The sequence below is a fragment of the Diabrotica virgifera genome, chromosome 5 (assembly GCF_917563875.1).
Source record: "Diabrotica virgifera virgifera chromosome 5, PGI_DIABVI_V3a".
Classification (NCBI taxonomy): domain Eukaryota; kingdom Metazoa; phylum Arthropoda; class Insecta; order Coleoptera; family Chrysomelidae; genus Diabrotica; species Diabrotica virgifera.
Genome location: NC_065447.1, coordinates 6,289,737 through 6,309,085, shown reverse-complemented (window position 1 = coordinate 6,309,085; position 19,349 = coordinate 6,289,737). Strand labels below are relative to the sequence as shown.

The 19,349-nt window shown below is 32.8% G+C and overlaps 1 protein-coding gene across 1 annotated transcript; it reads right to left on the bottom strand.

Annotated features, from left to right (window-relative positions):
* Positions 1-1,323: 1,323 nt before the first annotated feature.
* Positions 1,324-7,217, bottom strand: LOC114341062 (inducible metalloproteinase inhibitor protein-like). The gene is made up of 2 exons (XM_028291882.1): positions 7,060-7,217; positions 1,324-1,692 (listed from the first exon to the last, which is right to left on the bottom strand). Exons 1-2 carry the CDS (start codon positions 7,133-7,135, stop codon positions 1,487-1,489), a joined length of 282 nt encoding a protein of 93 aa, XP_028147683.1. The 5' UTR covers positions 7,136-7,217; the 3' UTR covers positions 1,324-1,486.
* Between the last annotated feature and the right edge of the window lie 12,132 nt (positions 7,218-19,349).

The window sequence follows — 19,349 nt, the reverse complement described above, 5'->3', positions numbered from 1 at the left end:
GTGTTGCGAGAAATGGGCAAAGAATACGAAATAATAAACACAATAAAAATAAGAAAGTTACAATATTTGGGACACATAATGAGGGACAGCGATATGAAATGCTAAGACTGATAATACAGGGAAAGACAACAGTAGGAAGGAGTATAGGAATAAGGAGAGTCTCATGGTTATAAAATTTAAGGGACTGGTTTAAATGCAGTTGCACAGAACTTTTCAAAGCAGCGGTAGATAGAGTCAAAATGGTGATGATGATATCCAACCTCAGATTGGGAGACGGCAGTTAAAGAAACATACGAAGAATATCATTGGGATTATCCCGCAGAGAGATAATTCGCAACGATTGAGATAAGACGACGAATCGCAGTTGAAAGCTCAATAACGACAGATGTGGAGAAAGAGCAACTCATATAATAGAAATAAATATAATACTCCCGAAAAATGTTATAGCATGTGTTCCATCTAACTGCAGAAGACGAGGTAGACCACAAGAATCCTGAAGAGATGGAATAACTAAGGCAGCAAGCGTAAGAGAACTTAAAAAGATCTCTTGTGCTCATAAATCCATCTTTATGCTTGCCCTGCATAGGATGCTTAGTATAAGGAGAAAACATTACCTATGTAAGCGTTGCCCTGATGAGATCTGGCGAACTCTGGAAGATGCTTGGGTCTGGAGGATCCTTGGAATGATGCGTGACGCAACTTTATCCCAGTTCATAGCAATATATTGGACTCGAGACAAAACTATATCGGTAGGTATATATAGTAGATTTGCAGAAGTTTTGAGGACTTTTATAATAATCAATAGAAAATTTACAATCAAAGCCAATTTACTGCAGTACGACCGATGTACAACAGAGGGCTTCCAGAGAAGAAGAAAAGCTTTTAAAGAAGAATACTAAATGAAGATACCAAGAGAAGAACAAATGCTTTAACTATAGTATAGTTTAATATGAAAGAAACGATTACAATAGGTAAAAGAAAAGGAGACATAGGATATCACATTGAGATTTAATAAAAAGAATCAAGAGAGACAAAACGAGCCAAGGGAAAGAAACTTCTTCTTATGTATAGTGCGTTGGAGAATTATCTGACTTCTGTCGTTTGAGGCACGCAAAATTTCGCCAGTGTTATTTATGCCTGTCCAGTTCTTTATATTTCACATCCATGACATTTTTTTGCGACCTACTCCTCTCTTGTCCTCAATATTTCTTTGGATGATTAGTTAATGCGTAGCAAATGCGTATAATTTGAATGCGTAGCAAAGGGATATAAACTGGTAAGCTAAAAATCACTTTAAGGAAGGAAAATAACAAATAGGAACTGTTTTATTTTGCGTAAATTGTTTATTTTAAACATGTTTTGATACAAAAACTTTGAGCATACTGCTTATATTTAGTAACAAAGAATAGCATCTTTATTTACAAGATTCCTGTTTTTGAATCAATACTTAAAACACTCAAAATCTATATAACCGTATAAGTAATTATTAGTATGGAGGCAATCGGGGGCAGTTTTTGATAGGAATACAGACTCCTCTATCGTTTCTAGCATATCCGTTTATGCAGTAACAAGCATCGTTGCATCTGATGTTTATGATGGGACATGGTTTGCCCAGATTGCGGCAGGTTGTTTGGCAAGCACTTCCGCAACTGTAGAACTCATTAGGTCTTGTGCACTCAAGGCATTTTATTCCTATAAAGTAAAATATGCACTATAAATAAAATATAATCATAAATAAAACGGGATAGTTCCCAAAAGTTGGCTGTATACCATCTAGTTAAATAACTTAACGTGAAGTAAAAAAACTTCCTGGTGTAGTTGGTATAAAATTTAATTAAGAAATAAAATTCTAAAAAATCCAAAAGGATTACATTCATTATTCAGAACGTTTTCGGACTTATCAGTCCATCATCAGTGAGCTCCGTGCCCTTGCAAAATAGCCACAATGTCAAACACTGGTTGGGTTAAATCTTCAAACTAAATTATAAATACAAGAAAATAATGTGACTTTTGAACATGTAGTTTGAACATTTAACCCAACCAGTGCAGTGTTTGGAATTGTGGCGATTTTGCAGGGACACGGATCTCACTGATGATGGACTGATAAGTAAGAAAACGTTCTGAACAATGAATGTAATCCTTTTGGATTTTTTAGAATTTTAATTCTTAATTAAATTTTATACCAACTACACCAGGGAGTTTTTTTACTTCACATAAGTTATTTAAAATATAATCAACCACATCATTTATGTAAAAAAACTGTTTGGTGTTTAAATTGTAAAGTAGGATAGATTATTAGAGGTTTTTAATTTATTTATGATGTAAGTATTAAAAGTACACGTTTAAGGCACGCATGTGAAAGTTTGCAGAATGAGCGATAGCGAGTTCTGCAATTCGTACGTAATATCAGATGACAAGATGGGGCCCTTAAGCGATTGGGGCCCCCCGCAAGCTTCATGCTGCGGGGCCCTCTGTTACGCCCCTGGTGAGAGTCCATTTTTGTACTATAGGGGAGTGCAATTAGAACGAAAATATGCATTTTTTCTGAAAAATTCAAACAAGCTTATATTTTTCTAAAACTTTTTTGTTAGTTTATATACATGTTAAATTAAAAAGTTCTACTCGCAGATTTGGCCGCTAATTGTTTATTAATTGTTTAAACAATAACAATTGTTTTGTATAAATAATTTTAAAAATTTTAACTATTTAGAATGGGAAATAAGCCACAATATTATTAAAAAATGATTTTTATTAACGTTTCGTTTTGGGCGTCGAAACGTTAATAAAAATCATTTTTTAATAATATTGTGGCTTATTTCCCATTCTAAATAGTTAAAATTGTAAAAATGCCACAAGAAAATAGCTTCAGAACAACAATTTTAAAAATATCGTTAAATTCATCATTCAACCACATGAAAAACTTTTTTATTATCAATTTTACGAAAAAAAGTTATTCTTAATAAAAATGCTCTGGATAGTCAAAAATCTAAAACTCAACCATTAGATACCAAATTTTATCAATTTTATACGAGTTATGTCAAAAATATAAATTTCGTTAAAGAGTAAAGTACCTTTATATTCCAGAATATCAAAAAATACTATTATGAAAAGATGTTTGGAATTAGAAACTATGTCTAAATATACAATTACATCATTCTAATCGAAAAAAAAAATCAATTTTTTCTCAAATTACGGATACTCATCATTTTATTATAATTATGATAACTATTTTATTATCACTTTTACGAAAAAAAGTTATTCTTCATAAAATGCTCTCCCTGGTCTAAAATATAAGAAACAACCATCAGATATTAAACTTTTTAAATTTTATACGAGGTATGTAAAAAGTATGAATTTTTCTTAAGAGTTAAGTGCCTTTATTATTCTCAATATTTTAATTAGAAGGATGTAATTGAACACTAAAACAAATTTTTTAATTCCAAACAACTTTTCTTAATAACAATTTTCGATATTGTGAAATGTAAAGGTACTTTACTCTTGAGTGAAATTCATATTTTTTGACATACCTCGTATAACATTAATTAAATTTGATATTTTATGATTACATCTTAGATTATATACGATGCAGAGTATTTTATAAAAAATAACTTTTTTTCGTAAAACTGATAATAAAAAAGTTATTAATAGGTTCCAAGTTACGCAGACATACTGTATAAGAGCTAAAAAAATTTTTTTGCTGAACATTTATTATTGTTGAAGCTTATTATTAAATGTATTTTAGGTAAGTTTTACAGAAAAAAGTTTTGATCACTTTGTATAAACATTTTTTTAGCTGGTAATTTTCGGTTTTTGTATTACATTTTTGTTATCTTTCTTAATTTTCTTAAAAAGAAATAGTTTATTTCGTTTTTAAAGTAAAATAATTCAGTGCATTTTAAAGATTACATCCTAAGCTTAAAAAAACACTTATAAAACTGTAATATATCTGTTCAAACTTGAGTAATACCGTCTTAAATTGGTGGTAATTCTATAAAACTACAAAGATTTAAAAAATTACATTTTTTGAGACGGCATATCATTTGAATTAAATTTTTGAGATTTTTTTTTGAAACATCATTTAGTAAGATGCTTGAAAGGTAAGCTGTGCAAAATTGAGAGTTTTATAAGAAAAATTGTATTAGTTACACATTTTTAAATAATTTTTAAACAAAATTCATGTAAGGCTCACTTTCCGCCCACACCGTACTTATGCCCATACATTTAATTTCCTTCTATTATAACCATAAGATAGCTTAATTATTCTTCATTCATGTTCAATTTGTAAAATTTCATTTGGTCCATTAGTTAAAGAATTGCATTAAAATAACTCAACCGTGCACTTCGCCGTACGTTAGTTTACAGTGCGCCAATGTTTGTGAGAAGGGTGACTTTAGCGTTATAAATAAAAAATGATGGAAGCTACAGGTTTATTTTAGAAAATTCTTTATATAAGGTTTCTTTTCGTAAAATTTTCTGAATTTTTCAATGGTCAAGTCAGTTTTTTTCTAAAATTTATATTTTCGGAGTTATTTAAAAAAACATCTAATTTCGTAATTCATTTGTTTAATAAAAAATGAAGCACCCACTTCTCGAGTAGAACTTTTTGATATGTTGTTTATTAAACATTTCTTAATGAAATTACAAAAGTTCTATCTTGTTTGATTTTTTCCGAAGTGAAAATCTATATGCACTCCCCTATTAACCCAATCTCCTAAAAATTGTCACTTACACCGATTGTGTTCTAGGGCAGGGGTCACCAATTAGCGGACCGCGGTCCGCATTCGGACCGTGGGCTAGTTTTGTGCGGACCGCCATTAAATTCAGAATATACCTAGTGTTTGGCAATTTTGAAAATGTTTGGCCCTGAAATTGTGTACTATGTTTGGCTCAACTTATGTGTGCGAAGCCGCTTTATCAAGAATGAGCTTTATTCGATATGAGTCGGTACAGATCTCAGCTAACAGATGAATATCTCAACTCCCTAATGAGAATCAGTTGCACTAAACTCACTCCAAACTTTAGACAGGTTGTACATAATAAAAATGTCATTTTTCTCTCTGATAATATAATTTTGTAAAGAGTTTTTCCCCTTATTGTTATACTTACTATAATCATTAATTTTGAATTTAAGTAAACTGTAATGTAAAATTGTCATTAGCGATTTTTTATATTCATTTCCTCTCTACTATATGTTAAGTGGGAGTGCTTTTCAGCTGTGTATTTAATTAAAATAATTTTCAGATTTAATAAGTTTGCAACAAACAGCTTGCATTGAAACTAATGTAGACAAGATAACATGTTAATTACTATTTTGTACTATGATTATTTATTTTAATCTTCAGTTTCAATAACTGGATTTAAAAACAGTTAATAACTATGCACAAAACTGAAGATGTCTAAAAATTTCATTCGCATTCAAAATATAAATTCCTAACTTTTAAAATATTCTCAGTAACAATTTACAATACTGATGTGTTCAAAATATACTGATAATAACATCAAAACAATACACAATGAATTTATATTTTATTTGCTGTACCAGGAAAACTTTAAGTCTACAGTGACAGATATTATTAGTTTTCCTTTCCATATGTGAGGCCACTTTCGTATGAAAAATGTTTCTGGCTCGATTTCTTTACGGATTCCTGTTCAAAAATGTCTTCTTTAAACAAATCAGAAGGGTGCCAGGTGAAACAATTTTTTTAAACAAATTCAAAATTACCTTTTTGCTTCGGAAAATGTATTTTTAGGTAATTCTAAACAAAATAGGTCTCTTGTCATATTTCTGAAAAGTTGATAGTTTTCGAATTATAAGCGATTTAAAATCTGAAAAATGCGAAAATACGTATTTTCGATGCTTGAAAACTCTCAAGATTTGATAAAATGACAGAAGATGAAACAAAAGATTGTTTAAGATGAAGCAAAAATGATGACAACATATTTTCGGGGGCAAAAAAGGTGATGTTTTGAATTTATTAAAAAAATTGTTAAACAATATCTGCCCAAAAATTTCGCCCAGCACCCTTCTGATTTGTTTGTAGGGGATATTTTTTAACAAGAATCCGTAAAGAAACCGAATTAGAACAACCAGACAAAGGCAGCATTAAATCCGGACCCCGGAAGTGTCATAGGTTTTCGAAACGAACCCCCAGGGAAACTAATTGGTGACCCCTGTTCTAGGGGCCTCAATTAAACAAAAAAAAACTTGATTATCCAGGGGAAAATAGACAGTAAGCAAGGGCCAGGCAGAAGAAGACACTTGTGGCTAAAAAATCTGCGGAAGTGGTTCGGGCTCACATCGGTCGAACTTAGGCTTGGGCATAATAGTTCATTATAAGGAGCGCTCAGTTTAGTTCAAATGTGAGAAGTGAACTAGGTCGCTCTTTTAGTTCACTAGTTCATTAGCGCAAAGAGCTACATATATGAGAGATTTATTTACAGATGAGCAAAAGTAAGATTGATTTATCGTTTGTGCACAAGTTTATTTTTGATAACTTCGATTTTATATTAACATTATAAATATTGTATTACAAAATTTAGTATTCGTTTTTTAAAGGATGTGGTCAAAATTCATTAATAAGAAAATAAAGGACAAATTAAATTGTATTTATTTAAAAAATGCTCAATGCTAACCCACGTCAACTCATCGTTCACTTAGATATTAGTTCATAGTTCTTTTCTTTTGTTCACGCTTGTCCTTCCTACCCGGTCAGCTCCATAGCTCAGATACTTCGTTCGTCGCGGCTCGACTCGACTCGGAAAATTGAACCGCTCCTGACTGATAAACGAACGAAACGCGAAGCTTCGGGCTCCGAGAAATAAACGACTTATTGAGCGAGTGAGTGGTTTAAGCCAGCTCTGGCGAACTAGTTCATTTAGTTCACGTATCGGAGCCGGATCTTTGAACTAGTTCGTTCATGAACTACACAAGCCTAAGTCGAACTATTCAGAAGTGCCGTAAGCAAGATCAGGATTGCCATGTTAATAGCCAACGTTCGCAACGGACAGGGCACTTGAAGAAGAAGAAGAATACAAATTTGATTACTTTATTGAACTTACCTCCTGGTGCAAGGGTGCATGCCTCTGCCTCGTAGAGCACAACAATGACACATAAAGCCAACACTAATTTCAACATTTTTCTTGATTAACTAAATTTTATAGTGTGCTTAATAAGGTGCATTCGACGTTTTTATACATACAACACTCACTTAAAAAACAGTTTACGCAAACAAGTGATAGGGGAAAACCGACCGTCTAAAATAATCACTTGTTTATAATTATTAATATTATTATCAGGTAGTAATGTAGACGGTAATTTACTATAGTTTAAATAAGGTTGTGTGATATCATTTTAGGACGTCTTCAAATAAATATTTCCATGTCTAATCGAGTCTAATCTAAATGAGAATGTATCAAAGACATTTCCTTAACTAGGTACTGTCTAATAATAATATGAATAAGATTGTAAAGGCATATGTAAAGAGCGGTGGAAGGTTCAATGCTCGGGGTGAGACTTATAGACAAAAGAACAAAACATTGATTAGAAGCAAAAACAAAGTGGAAGACGCATGAGAACATGCTGTCTAGTCTTGCCCAAATGCAAGACCAAGACGAGACTTGGACAGTCTTGGTCTTGGTCTTGCACCAGTACACCTGGTCTTGGTCTTGGTATTGCACTCCCAGTCTTGGTCTTGCAACAAGAGTCTTGCAAGTCTCGCAGTTACCCACTAGCATATTGCTATATGTTAATAAACAACTCACATAAGGTGGGTTTAAACCCACGATCTAAACTATCCCTGCCTATACTCTAACTAACTGGGCTATCTACCATGTTCCACGGGAGTTAGTCTGTTTCTTAAGGTGATACAGTAGCGATCAACAGGTAGCCAAAACGCGTTCCAAGATTGCGACTGTAATTTTGAATATTTTTTCGAGATATTTGGCACACGTATTCGTAATATAATAAAGAATGGCGGTACAGAGCCGAATTTGAAAAATATATTAATATGTGGAAATTACTCTGTAATTAAATACAATATTAAAAAAACGAGCCTGTACCGCCATTAAGAAGAACAAAAAAATACACTTTCTTCAAATAAACTTTTTTATCCGATGCCTAGATTTTGTGTCATTTTGGAACTACTAATGAAATAAAAAATTTTAGTAGTTCCAAAATGACACAAAATCTAGGCATCGGATAAAAAAGTTTATTTGAAGAAAGTGTATTTTTTTGTTCTTCTTAATGGCGGTACAGGCTCGTTTTTTTAATATTGTATTTAATTACAGAGTAATTTCCACATATTAATATATTTTTCAAATTCGGCTCTGTACCGCCATTCTTTATTATATTACGAATAAGTGTGCCAAATATCTCGAAAAAATATTCAAAATTACAGTCGCAATCTTGGAACGCGTTTTCGCTACCTGTTGATCACTACTGTTTCCTCTTAATAAACGTTTGCATTTAGTGAAAATACAAAAAACAAATAAATGACATAAAATTGACTGCATTTTAAAGAACATTATCTGTCTAGAAAGGGATTGATGGACTCTCACATTAAGTGTATGAAATGAAATGGAATAAAAGAGTTCTACAATTTGCCATTTATTCAAATAAAAAATAAAAAAATACAAATTAAATTACAGCACAGTACGCAATAGCTTTGACACTATTATTAGTTGATAATTTTTGTTTGCTATTAGTTAAAAATTTTAAGATTGACTTTTTTTAACAAGAATTAATACAAAGTAATACACGCAGTTTAATTAAATAACATTTATACAGAGTGAGTTTTATGTATGGAACGCCTCAAATATCTCGGAAACGACGAACGATTTTTATAGAATTTGGTGGGTAAAGGTCTTCTAATGCGACCGATATTATAGTGGTAATTACACATTGTTGTCAGATCTTGCGTTTTTTTTTAAAATATAATGAACTTTCGTATTTCGAATAGAACACCCTGTATATTTTTGTATTTTGAACCATAATAACTACTAATTAATTTTCATGTAATATTTCCTATACCGAAATGCCGTAATTTCTGAGTTATTTCTATATTTATTTAAAAAAAATTAAACAAATTATAAAAATCAATTGTTTTAGCCCTGGCAGACTTATTTTAGGTTTTTTGAATCATATGGAACAAAAAAGGTCTTTTGTAGTTTTTGTCTAAAGTTATTCGTTTCCGAGTTATAAACAATTAAAACTGAAAAAAAAAATCGAAAAATGACGATTTTCAAGACTCAAAAATACAAGTAAAAAATATTATTTTCGAAATCTCGAAGTGCCTAAACTGAAGTTTAAACTTTATTTATCAGTTGTCGATCAGTAATTTGTTTATTTCATTTTAAAAACATTGTTTTTTAGTTTTTAATGCAACCCGATCGCCCATTCTCTCTTAAGTTCTTCATTAACAATAAAAAACAATTGCAAAATCACACATCGGCCAATATCTCTTTTTATATATCTTTTTTTTTTGAAATTTGAAGGTTTTGTAACATTTTACCGTGCGTGAATGGACTATACAGGGTAGCCAGGCATTATCTTATCTAGTGCTTTTTCAGCAAAAAATTTTGTTTGGCCGATTGATCTAATATCTAATTGCACACCCTGCAAACAGTTTATAAGTAGGACGTTTAGTTTTTACGATATGGATAAGGAAAAACAATTGAGTGGTTGTCCGTAACACTGGATATGCTATTCTTATTATATTTCTATCACTTTAGGCGACATACTTCTTTAAAAGTTTCAATGCGATATTATTATACTGTCGTGTCGGCGTCACACAACACAAGAAGATTATTTTATGAAAGGTTGCTATTTTCAAAATCTAGACAATTGATCAATTGTAATTAATTTCGGAGCGAAGGCGTCGTCTAATATTAGGAAAGAATGAAATATTTTATTTTTACATTGTATAATAATTTATTATGACCTCTGAGTACGTATCCAATAAATAAGTGTTTATATTTTTAATTCGGTAGGTATGTATATTCATCGTATTGTTCATAATGCGGATAAATCCAATTTTCCAAATTTTTGTTACATATTTTTTTGTATCTCATAGTCTCTAAGCATATACCCGAACTAATATACATATTATATGTATTATTCCACAAAACGACATTCAAACTGCAAGACGCAAGAGTCTCGCAGTCTTGGTCCTGGTCTTGCTAAAATAAGGCGGTCTTGGTCTTGGTCTTGGTCTTGCTAAAACGCAAGAACAAGACCAAGACCAAGACTGCAAGACCAAGACCGAATTTGGGCAACACTATGCCAAATTAAAATATAGCTACGCAGGACACAATGCCCGACTGAAGGATAAAAGATGGAACCACGAAATACAAGAATGGAGACCATGGTTAGGACGGAGAAGCAGAGGAAGGCCACACATGAAATGGGCTGATGACATTAAGAAGATTGGAATCAAGAATAAAGTGGCGCAAATAGAAAATACTGGATTGAATTGGGGGACACAATGTCCAAAGTTAGATTACTTAAGGCTAAAGAAGAAGAAGACTGTCTAGTAATCGTTTTAATTTCTATATTGGAATAACTTTAGACAGCACCCTATCTTTCAAAAAAATATTGAAAATACTGCCTCTAATTATAGCAAAAATATTATCCAAACGCCCTGTGGAGTCTCGTGGGGAGCTGGAGCAAACAAATTACGAACTTTAAGTTTGAGTCTGGTATAGTCCGTGGACGAATACTCTGTTACTATCAGAGCCAAGTGTACTAAAATTATCGACGTCCAACTACATAGAACACTGACGATAGTTACTGGCTGTATCAGATCTACCCCCTTCGTTCTGGCTTCCGTCACTTAGTCATATAACACCACCCTCCCTGATAATGCAAAAGCATTCATAATATAGTACAATAAAATTATTAATAACCCTCAAATAGAGGCCACTGGATGTTCTGTTGGTGATGAATGTTACGAATTCCTTATACCGACTACAGGACAAATAATTCAATTTTAAACGAGCTAAAGGTCAAAAAAGGTGTTTCCAGCAAAATACATATCCAACAATTAAAATACCTAGCTAGGACGTTATGAGAGCAAACAGAGAAAACATGGAAAGAGTCATTAGGTATACAAGGAAAGGTGGAAGGCTGAAGATCATGAAGAAGATCCCCAAAAATATTCTTCTTATTTACGTGCCATCTCCGCGACGAAGGTTGGCAATCATCATTGCTATTCTCACTTTTGACACTACAGCCCGAAAGAGTTCAGTTGAGCTGCATCCAAACCATTCTCTGAGATTTCTCAGCCAAGACATTTTTCTCCTACCTATGCTGCGCCTTCCTTGAACCTTTCCCTGCATAATTAATTTTAGGAGTTCATATCTGTCACCACGTGTTATATGATCCAAGTATTGAAGTTTTCTTATTTTGTTGGAACCCAGTATCTCCCTGCTGTTCTGTATTCTCCTTAGTATTTCCTCATTGGTTATTCTGTCTGTCCAGGAGATTCTCAGCATTCTTCGATACGTCCACATCTCAAATGCTTCCAATCTATTGAGGCATTGTTTATTGAGAGTCCATGTCTCCACACCATACAAAAGAACAGAAAATACATAACATTTTAGTACTCGCTTTCTAAGATTTAGGCTGAGGTCTCTACTACATAATATTTGTTTCATATTAGTGAATGCACTTCTAGCCCTTTCTATTCTAATTCGGATTTCTTTGGTATAATCGTTTGTTTCACTAATGTTTGTCCCTAAATAGTTATAATTCTGAACTCGTTGTATCGTCATATTATTTACGTGTAGATTGATGTTTCTAATATTTTTCTTTGATATAAACAAGAATTTCGTTTTCTTTATGTTTAGTGACAGACCAAATTCTTCAGTCGTTGCAACAACTTTATCTAAAACTCTTTGTAGATCTGTAATAGTTTCTGCTATTAGTATTGTGTCATCGGCGTATCTAATTTCACATATGGGTAGGCCATTTATTTTTATGCCTGCTACTTCATCTTCTAATGCTTTTTTGAATATTTCTTCTGAGTATGCATTAAACAGTGATGGCGACAAGACACAGCCCTGTCTAACGCCTCTTGTGATTTTTATTTTATTGGTGTTTAAATTATTTATTCTTATTACAGCTTCTTGTTCATAATACAGATTATTTATTATTCTTATATCCCGTGTGTCGATGTTCTTTGTTCTCAGTAGTTTTATTATTCCAAATGGAATTCCAAAATTATTATCCCAAAAATATGGACCGATCCAATTACAGGAATATGCAAAAGATCTATGCATGAATTGAAAGAAATGACCAGAGACAGAGATCTTTGGAGACGAACAAAACACGACATCACGTCGACCACTACACTCCCTCCGGGATAGAGTTGCACAAGTTTGACTTGAATGTTTGAATTTGACTTGAGTTTGACTTAATTTCAAGTCAAACTCAAGTCAGTCCTTCTGACGAATAATTCAAGTCAAGTCAAACTGGTCAATCGTACAGGTTTGAAAATTCAAACTGTTTGTCAAACTAGTTTGAGACAGTTTGAAAAATAATTTATTTCGTAGATATACTTTTTTAACAATCCACGAGGAAAATAAAACTCCTGTAGCTGGCTGTATACCATAAATCACAAAAATACAGGATCCTTCGTAAAAGGTATATTTAAAAGACCCTAATAAGGGTTGTATCACAAAACAAAACGTTTTCGGATTAACAAGTAATCCATCATCAGTGTTAAGCCAATAACATGCATGCGTGAGCCACCAAAAATATATCGGTAAAAACCCTTTAAAAGGTATAAGATCTTATATTACACTATATATTATGTTTAAAATAGTTAGATGTTGCAAATATTCCTGGATATTACCCAGGGCAACACAGGACTCTAACCCACGTGGATGTGATATGAAAGGGATGAACCTCATATTGAAAATTTAGTGTCAACTATGTATATCTTTTAAAGGGTTTTTACCCATAACTTTTTGGTGGCTCACGCATGCATGTTATTCGCTTAACACTGATGATGGATTACTTGTTAATCCGAAAACGTTTTGTTTTGTGATGTAACCATTATTAGGGTCTTTTAAATATACCTTTTACAAAGAATCCTGTATTTTATTTTTTTATATACTTTTTTGTTGAGATAGACATGTCAGTTGCCAATTAAGATAAGAAATTTAATAATACATTGAGTGCCATATAAATTATCCTTTAGTTCCAATAATTTTAATATTTGTTTCCCTCTACTCATTTTTAAAAATCATGTACAATAGAACACTGACACTTTCACAGTAAACTATTTTTTAGCACGCAAAACAAAATTAAATAAAAAAATACTAAATGAACAGTTTTTGGTTTAAATGGGATCTAGCTATTTTTATAATTTTCTGCTTTTATAACCGATAACAATAAACATCGGCACTGTCTTCAACGACAGAACGAAAGTCATAAAAAAAGGTTTAGGAAAGTTAAAAAGGAAGAAAACAAAGAACCTCAAAAATCTGTTTCCGTACCAACCTCTTTTTAAGGATGTTAATTCCTTGAAATTTTATGGTCAAATTTGCATTATCTACATTTTTTCAATACAAACGCCCCAGACTCTCATAACATGTAGTGTGTATGTACTAAAAGTATAAGTCAAGCTGCGTAAGTGAAAGCAGAAGGTACTAACAGTAGAAGTTGACCTGTACCTTACAAAGCAGACTTTTGAAATTAAAAGTTGTACTGTTGGAATAAAATCAATATTTATACATGAAAAACAAGCTATTGATTTATACTCTTAGTACAGAAATGATTATTAAACATTCAAAATTCAAAATATAGAAGAATCCCGAAAGGTCCATTTTATGACTTATAATATATTCTTAGTACATAGCACGTTAGACGTAATAAAAAGATTTTATAAAGATTATTTGTATTTTTCAATTTAATTACATATATATAAACACAACATTTTCACTTTAAAAAAATTCCATCATTTTTTGACGGAAACTTCAAAATTAATGTGTACATTAATGGGGACAAAACTGTTATTCTGGCCAAACGCTTAGTTTAGCATAAACAGACCAAAGTCGGCGCTTAGTCTACAATTGCGAAACTGTTATGAATGGCAGTTATGGATATATGGCAGTTGTGAATGACAGTTAAGAATGGCATTTATGAATATAGTCTTGTTATGCAAAACTAAAAACCCTTAATAGACAGAATGTCGCTTGGTTTATTTTTGTTTTTCTTAGTAACCGTTAACGTGACAATAACAGGGATTTTTCCAAGATAGTTTTAGCTATGTGTCACCAGAATCCGCTGTTATCTCGATTTTAAAGAAATGGCGCTTGGTCGAGTTATGCATAACGCTGTCTTTTTAAAGAATTAGTTCACTGTTCGTGATTTTATAACGCTGTTCTTTATTTTTACATAATAAAAGTATGTATGCACTTTGCAATTTTCATTGTTTTGAAATCACCTGCCGCAACATCAAATAAATCAGTATATTTATTTTTCTTAATTAATACTGCTTCGATTACATATTGTTTCTCTTAATTTTTGCAGTGGGAATACCTTCAATATCAGACTCAATTTGTTCTGGTACTTATTCTGAACCGAAAAATATCCACATTCAGATATTATCTCCCAAAGCCACACACTTAAAACGAACGTAATAAACAAGCCAAACATGGACGTCTAAATATGAACTACAAACTAATTTGCGGAGTAGCAGAATACAGATTCAGACCTATCCAAATAAGTCACAACAAAATCCGTACGCTCTCAATTAGAATTGGAACTAAACACGTTGCCAATATGACATTCAAACTTCAAACTGTTTGAAGAAGTTTGATTTCAAGTCAAACCTAAAGATATCGAAATCAAGTCAAGTCAAACTTTTTTACAAAAAAAGTTTGGTTTTCAAGTCAAGTCAAGTTTGTTGAATAAAATCAAACTAGTTTGACTTGATGCATCTCTACTCCGGGAGATCAGGATTGAAGAGAGGGAATCCTGAAATACCTATCCATAGGGATGTAACCCCGACTGACAACTTACCGACTGTGATCTTACTAAACAGCCTACTGATGATGTATATGTGATGATGCTGATGTGATAATGTCTTCTGATAAGTGACTTGAGAGATCCAACAAAAACGACCAACGGTTTTGATCTTCCTCGACAAGTGGCATGAAGGAGAAAATCACGGACACTGACCTTAGAACACCAATAGCGCTTATGCTACTTTTTTTATTGAATCAATATTCCTCTCTCGATTCGTAAAATGGCATAAGGGAGAAAATCGTCGTAGCAGATGAGATTTTTTTACAAAAGAAAATTCAATTTTCACGCAGGTTTCTCTAGGAAACCTCACAGTTTTCACATATTTATTCTCCTTAATTTCATCTTTCATTAATCTAAAAGGGATAAGGTGTAACGAGGTCGTTGCGTTGTTGCTCCAGGTAACTAAATCAGTCGAAGAAAAGAGTTCGCTTTTTAAGGCATTTTTATTTGGAATCAAAACATACAACAGATAAGATAATTAGCCTTAATTACTCGTCAATTTCGTTAATAAAATATATTTTTCTACGACCGTTTAATAACATGCTCATTATTCGCTATTTTTCATAGATAATAGCATCCATTACTGTACCCGTGAGTAATAATTCATTACTCACGGGCTGAAGTTACTCACGGGTCATTACTCACGGGCTGAAGTTAGATTCAAGTGGCGCATGCCACTTTTAATATTAATCGTATCGCATATAAACTGCAAATAAAATTACTTAAACTTGTTTATTTAATACAATAATTATTGTAATTTATACCAATAATTAACTTAGAAAATTTTTTTTAAAATTTTAACTGTAACAATATCAGTATATTTTTACATTTATATCTTGTTTACTAAAAATTATGACGTTTATCATTTAATTTAGTGACAGTGACATTAGCGCATTTTGTTTATGTTAATTGGAATTTATAACTAATATTGTGTTTGTTTTTAAGTTATATTGTGTTAAATATGTTATAACATATTATGTATAGTTATATTATTATATTATAATTATATAGTTAAATGTAAATATACATTATAACTATATATATATATATGAAATACGTCCACCGACAACAGCCATTTCCTATTTATTAGATTCACTGACAGTAGGTACAAATTTAAGCTTATAATTTCTCGGAAACGAATAGAACTTATATTGACTATTTATAGTTGTATTTTTACAATAAGAATTTAGTAATAGTAGGCAACCAATTATTCAGCCACGTACTAGGGGTAAATAGCATTTAGGTATTTTTGTAAATTATTATAATTTAAATCTCAAGTAGTTGATAATTAAATTTTTTACTAATTAAAATAAAAAAGGGTCGTAGAAAAAGTATAGTATTCTACTCGCATGTAATGGCTATTACTCACTCTGATGAATTCAGTAACTTCATCATCGTGAGTAATAGCCATTATTACATGCTCGTTGAATAATATACTATTATAATCTACGCATTGAGCTTTCTGTTCGGGCCGATATGACGATATTTTGTACATGAATGAATGATTTTGACGATCGCGTGAAATAGGAATTGCTTTTATTAATACGACATGAATGTATAAGGAAAGGGAAGAAAGGGAATCTCGCTCAGCTCGCCAGATGAAAAGACATATTAGGGATATACGATCACCGCTCGTATAAGTTTAGGTAAAAGGATAAGTAAAAGGAAAACTGTCTGATTCGCTCAGCTCGCCAAAAGGACAGCGGAAAATGGTCGGGAAATACTACCTACATAAACTCACCTCTTATACCTCGCTGTTGTTTATTATTCTTCGATCAGCGTTCCAAGAATAATAATCAACTAGGCTTTTCGATCCGGCTTTTATATCGTCCAAGACGGTACAAAAACAGGTTTTACTTAATTCATTGTCGTACTCTAGACGATAAAATTATATTATCGTCACAAAGGGATACAATCGTGGCTGAACCACGCTGAACTTCTATTGAAATTCGACGGTCTATATTCATTCATTCCTGGAATGGGCCCTAGTGATAGTATAGGTACTCATAATTACATTTGTTCTATTTTAGCCGTGTGGGGATTTTTTTACTTATCACTGTTTTTATTTTAAAACAATTTATATTTAGAGCTAGGTTCTTGTACGAATTTATATGCTTATTAGCCGGATATCACTAACAATTCCATAGTACAAAAATAAACGCATTATTATCATTTTAAATAAGTTATTTAAATGCGTAAACACTTTAAATGACAACATTCTATATTGTTTAAAAGCAATAATTTAAAATTTTTACAAGGAAATGATCTACATTTGTAGTCATTTATATACACTTTTCCAAGAAATTAATGCACCACCTTAACCAATTCTATCGCTACACTGAGAGACAATCAAGGCCATATGATAATCGACGGTAAAGAACTAACTGAAGAATGGAAAGGGTATTTCAGGGACCTTCCAAACATCATACAGGAAGAACAACACAAAGAAGAGATCTATATCACAGTGGACATGCCCGTCAAAAATCCCTCTTTTGAAGAAATTCAAACGGTCTTAAATAAGCTGAAAAATCACAAAGCGCCGGGTACGGACGAGATACCAGCTGAATTTCTAAAATATGGGGAGAAGCCAAATCGAAAAATTAATAACGCATATATGGTTAGAAGGAAGGATACCAGCAAGATGGAAGGAAAACACCATAGTGCCCATCCACAAAAAAGGGGACAAAACAAAATGCACGAATTATGGAGGAATTTCACTCCCAAACAACGCATATAAAATTCTCTTAAACTTCATTCTTAGTAGACCAACCTCTTATGCCGAAAATGCCCTAGGAGAATATCAAGCCGGTTTTAGGGCAAACATATCAAACAAAATAGATCACCTATTCACGCTGAGACAGCTTCTAGAAAAGGGATGGGAGTATAACAGACTCATACACAATCACTTCATAGACTTTCTAAAGGCATATGATAGCGTAGAAAGAAGCCAAGTATGGAATGCCATGGCGGAGTTCTCAATACCAAAGAAACTCATTTGGATGACCAAAGTCTGTATAGAGCTGAATATCTAAAGTACATGTAAATAATAAACTGTCTGGGAGCTTTGAAATCAACAGTGGACTCAAACAGGGTGATGCGTTATCTCCACTACTTTTAACCTTGTATTAGAGAAAGCCATGAAGTCGACTGAAATAAAAACAGAATTGCTATCGGTTCAAGGCCCCAAGCTATTACCTACTAGCAAATACAAATGAAATTGATCTCGTTGGGGACTCCATCCTATGGAGTCTCCGCTTCCAAGCTGGAAACTTCAACAAACTTCCAGCTTGTTGAAAATGTCTTTTATGGAAGTAGGGCTTCCTTCCTAGGAACTAATTTTATGTGAAGTAGGGCTGAAAATTAATGAAGAGAAGACGAAATATATTTGTATAAAGAGAACGACACGAAGAGACTGTTAGTGAAGAAATAAAAGACAGAATCCAATCGGCAAATCGCTGTCTATTCGCACTGGATAAGCTTATAAAATCAAAAAATCTTACAAGAAGTTGAAAGATCAACATCTATTAATCCATCATCAGACATATGGATGCGAAATATGAACTATGACCAAAGCAAACGAAGAAAAGCTCAGACGTTTTGAATGAAAAGTACTTAGAAAAAATTTTCGGACCTCACCACGACATCACCACAAACCAGTATAGGATCAGAACCAATATCAAATTAAAAGCACTCTACAATGACGCCATTGATACAAAATGGAACAATCGGTTGAATGGAACACACCTCTATACATGGTCTTTGTCGATTTCGAACGTGCCTTTGACAGCCTGTCTCATGCTGCTATATGGAAAATTTTAGAGCTAAGAAACATTCCTCATAAAATAATTTCCATTATAAAGTCACTGTACACTGAGGCGACGTGCAGCGTGACACACAATGGGGCCAACAGTGACGAATTTGACGTACTTACTGGAGTCAGACAGGGATGTGTGCTTTCTCCGTTTCTGTTTAACATAGCTCTGGACTATGTTCTCTCCAAACTAGACTTCGACACAAAAGGGATACAATGGACGTTAACCACACGCCTAAGTGATCTGGAATACGCCGACGATATCTGCCTGTTAGGACAAAGGTTCCAGGATGTGGCCGACCAATTGGAAACACTATCCACTGAGGCCAATAAAATAGGTTTAAAAATCAATATTGGTAAAACCAAGTCGATGAGAATAAATGCAAGGAGCAACACGCTATTTAATATCGACAACAAGCAGATTGAAAATGTGGAGAACTTCACGTACCTTGGAAGTGTCATAACAGAAAGCGGAGGTACAGAAGACGATATTCGTATGAGGATACG

Bases quoted from the DNA above. Each gene is read 5' to 3' on its own strand.
- LOC114341062 (XM_028291882.1), bottom strand. From the start codon at position 7,135: ATGTTGAAATTAGTGTTGGCTTTATGTGTCATTGTTGTGCTCTACGAG. The intron at 1,693-7,059 runs GTAAGTTCAATA...TTTACTTTATAG, and splicing joins ATGCACCCTTGCACCAGGAG to GAATAAAATGCCTTGAGTGC.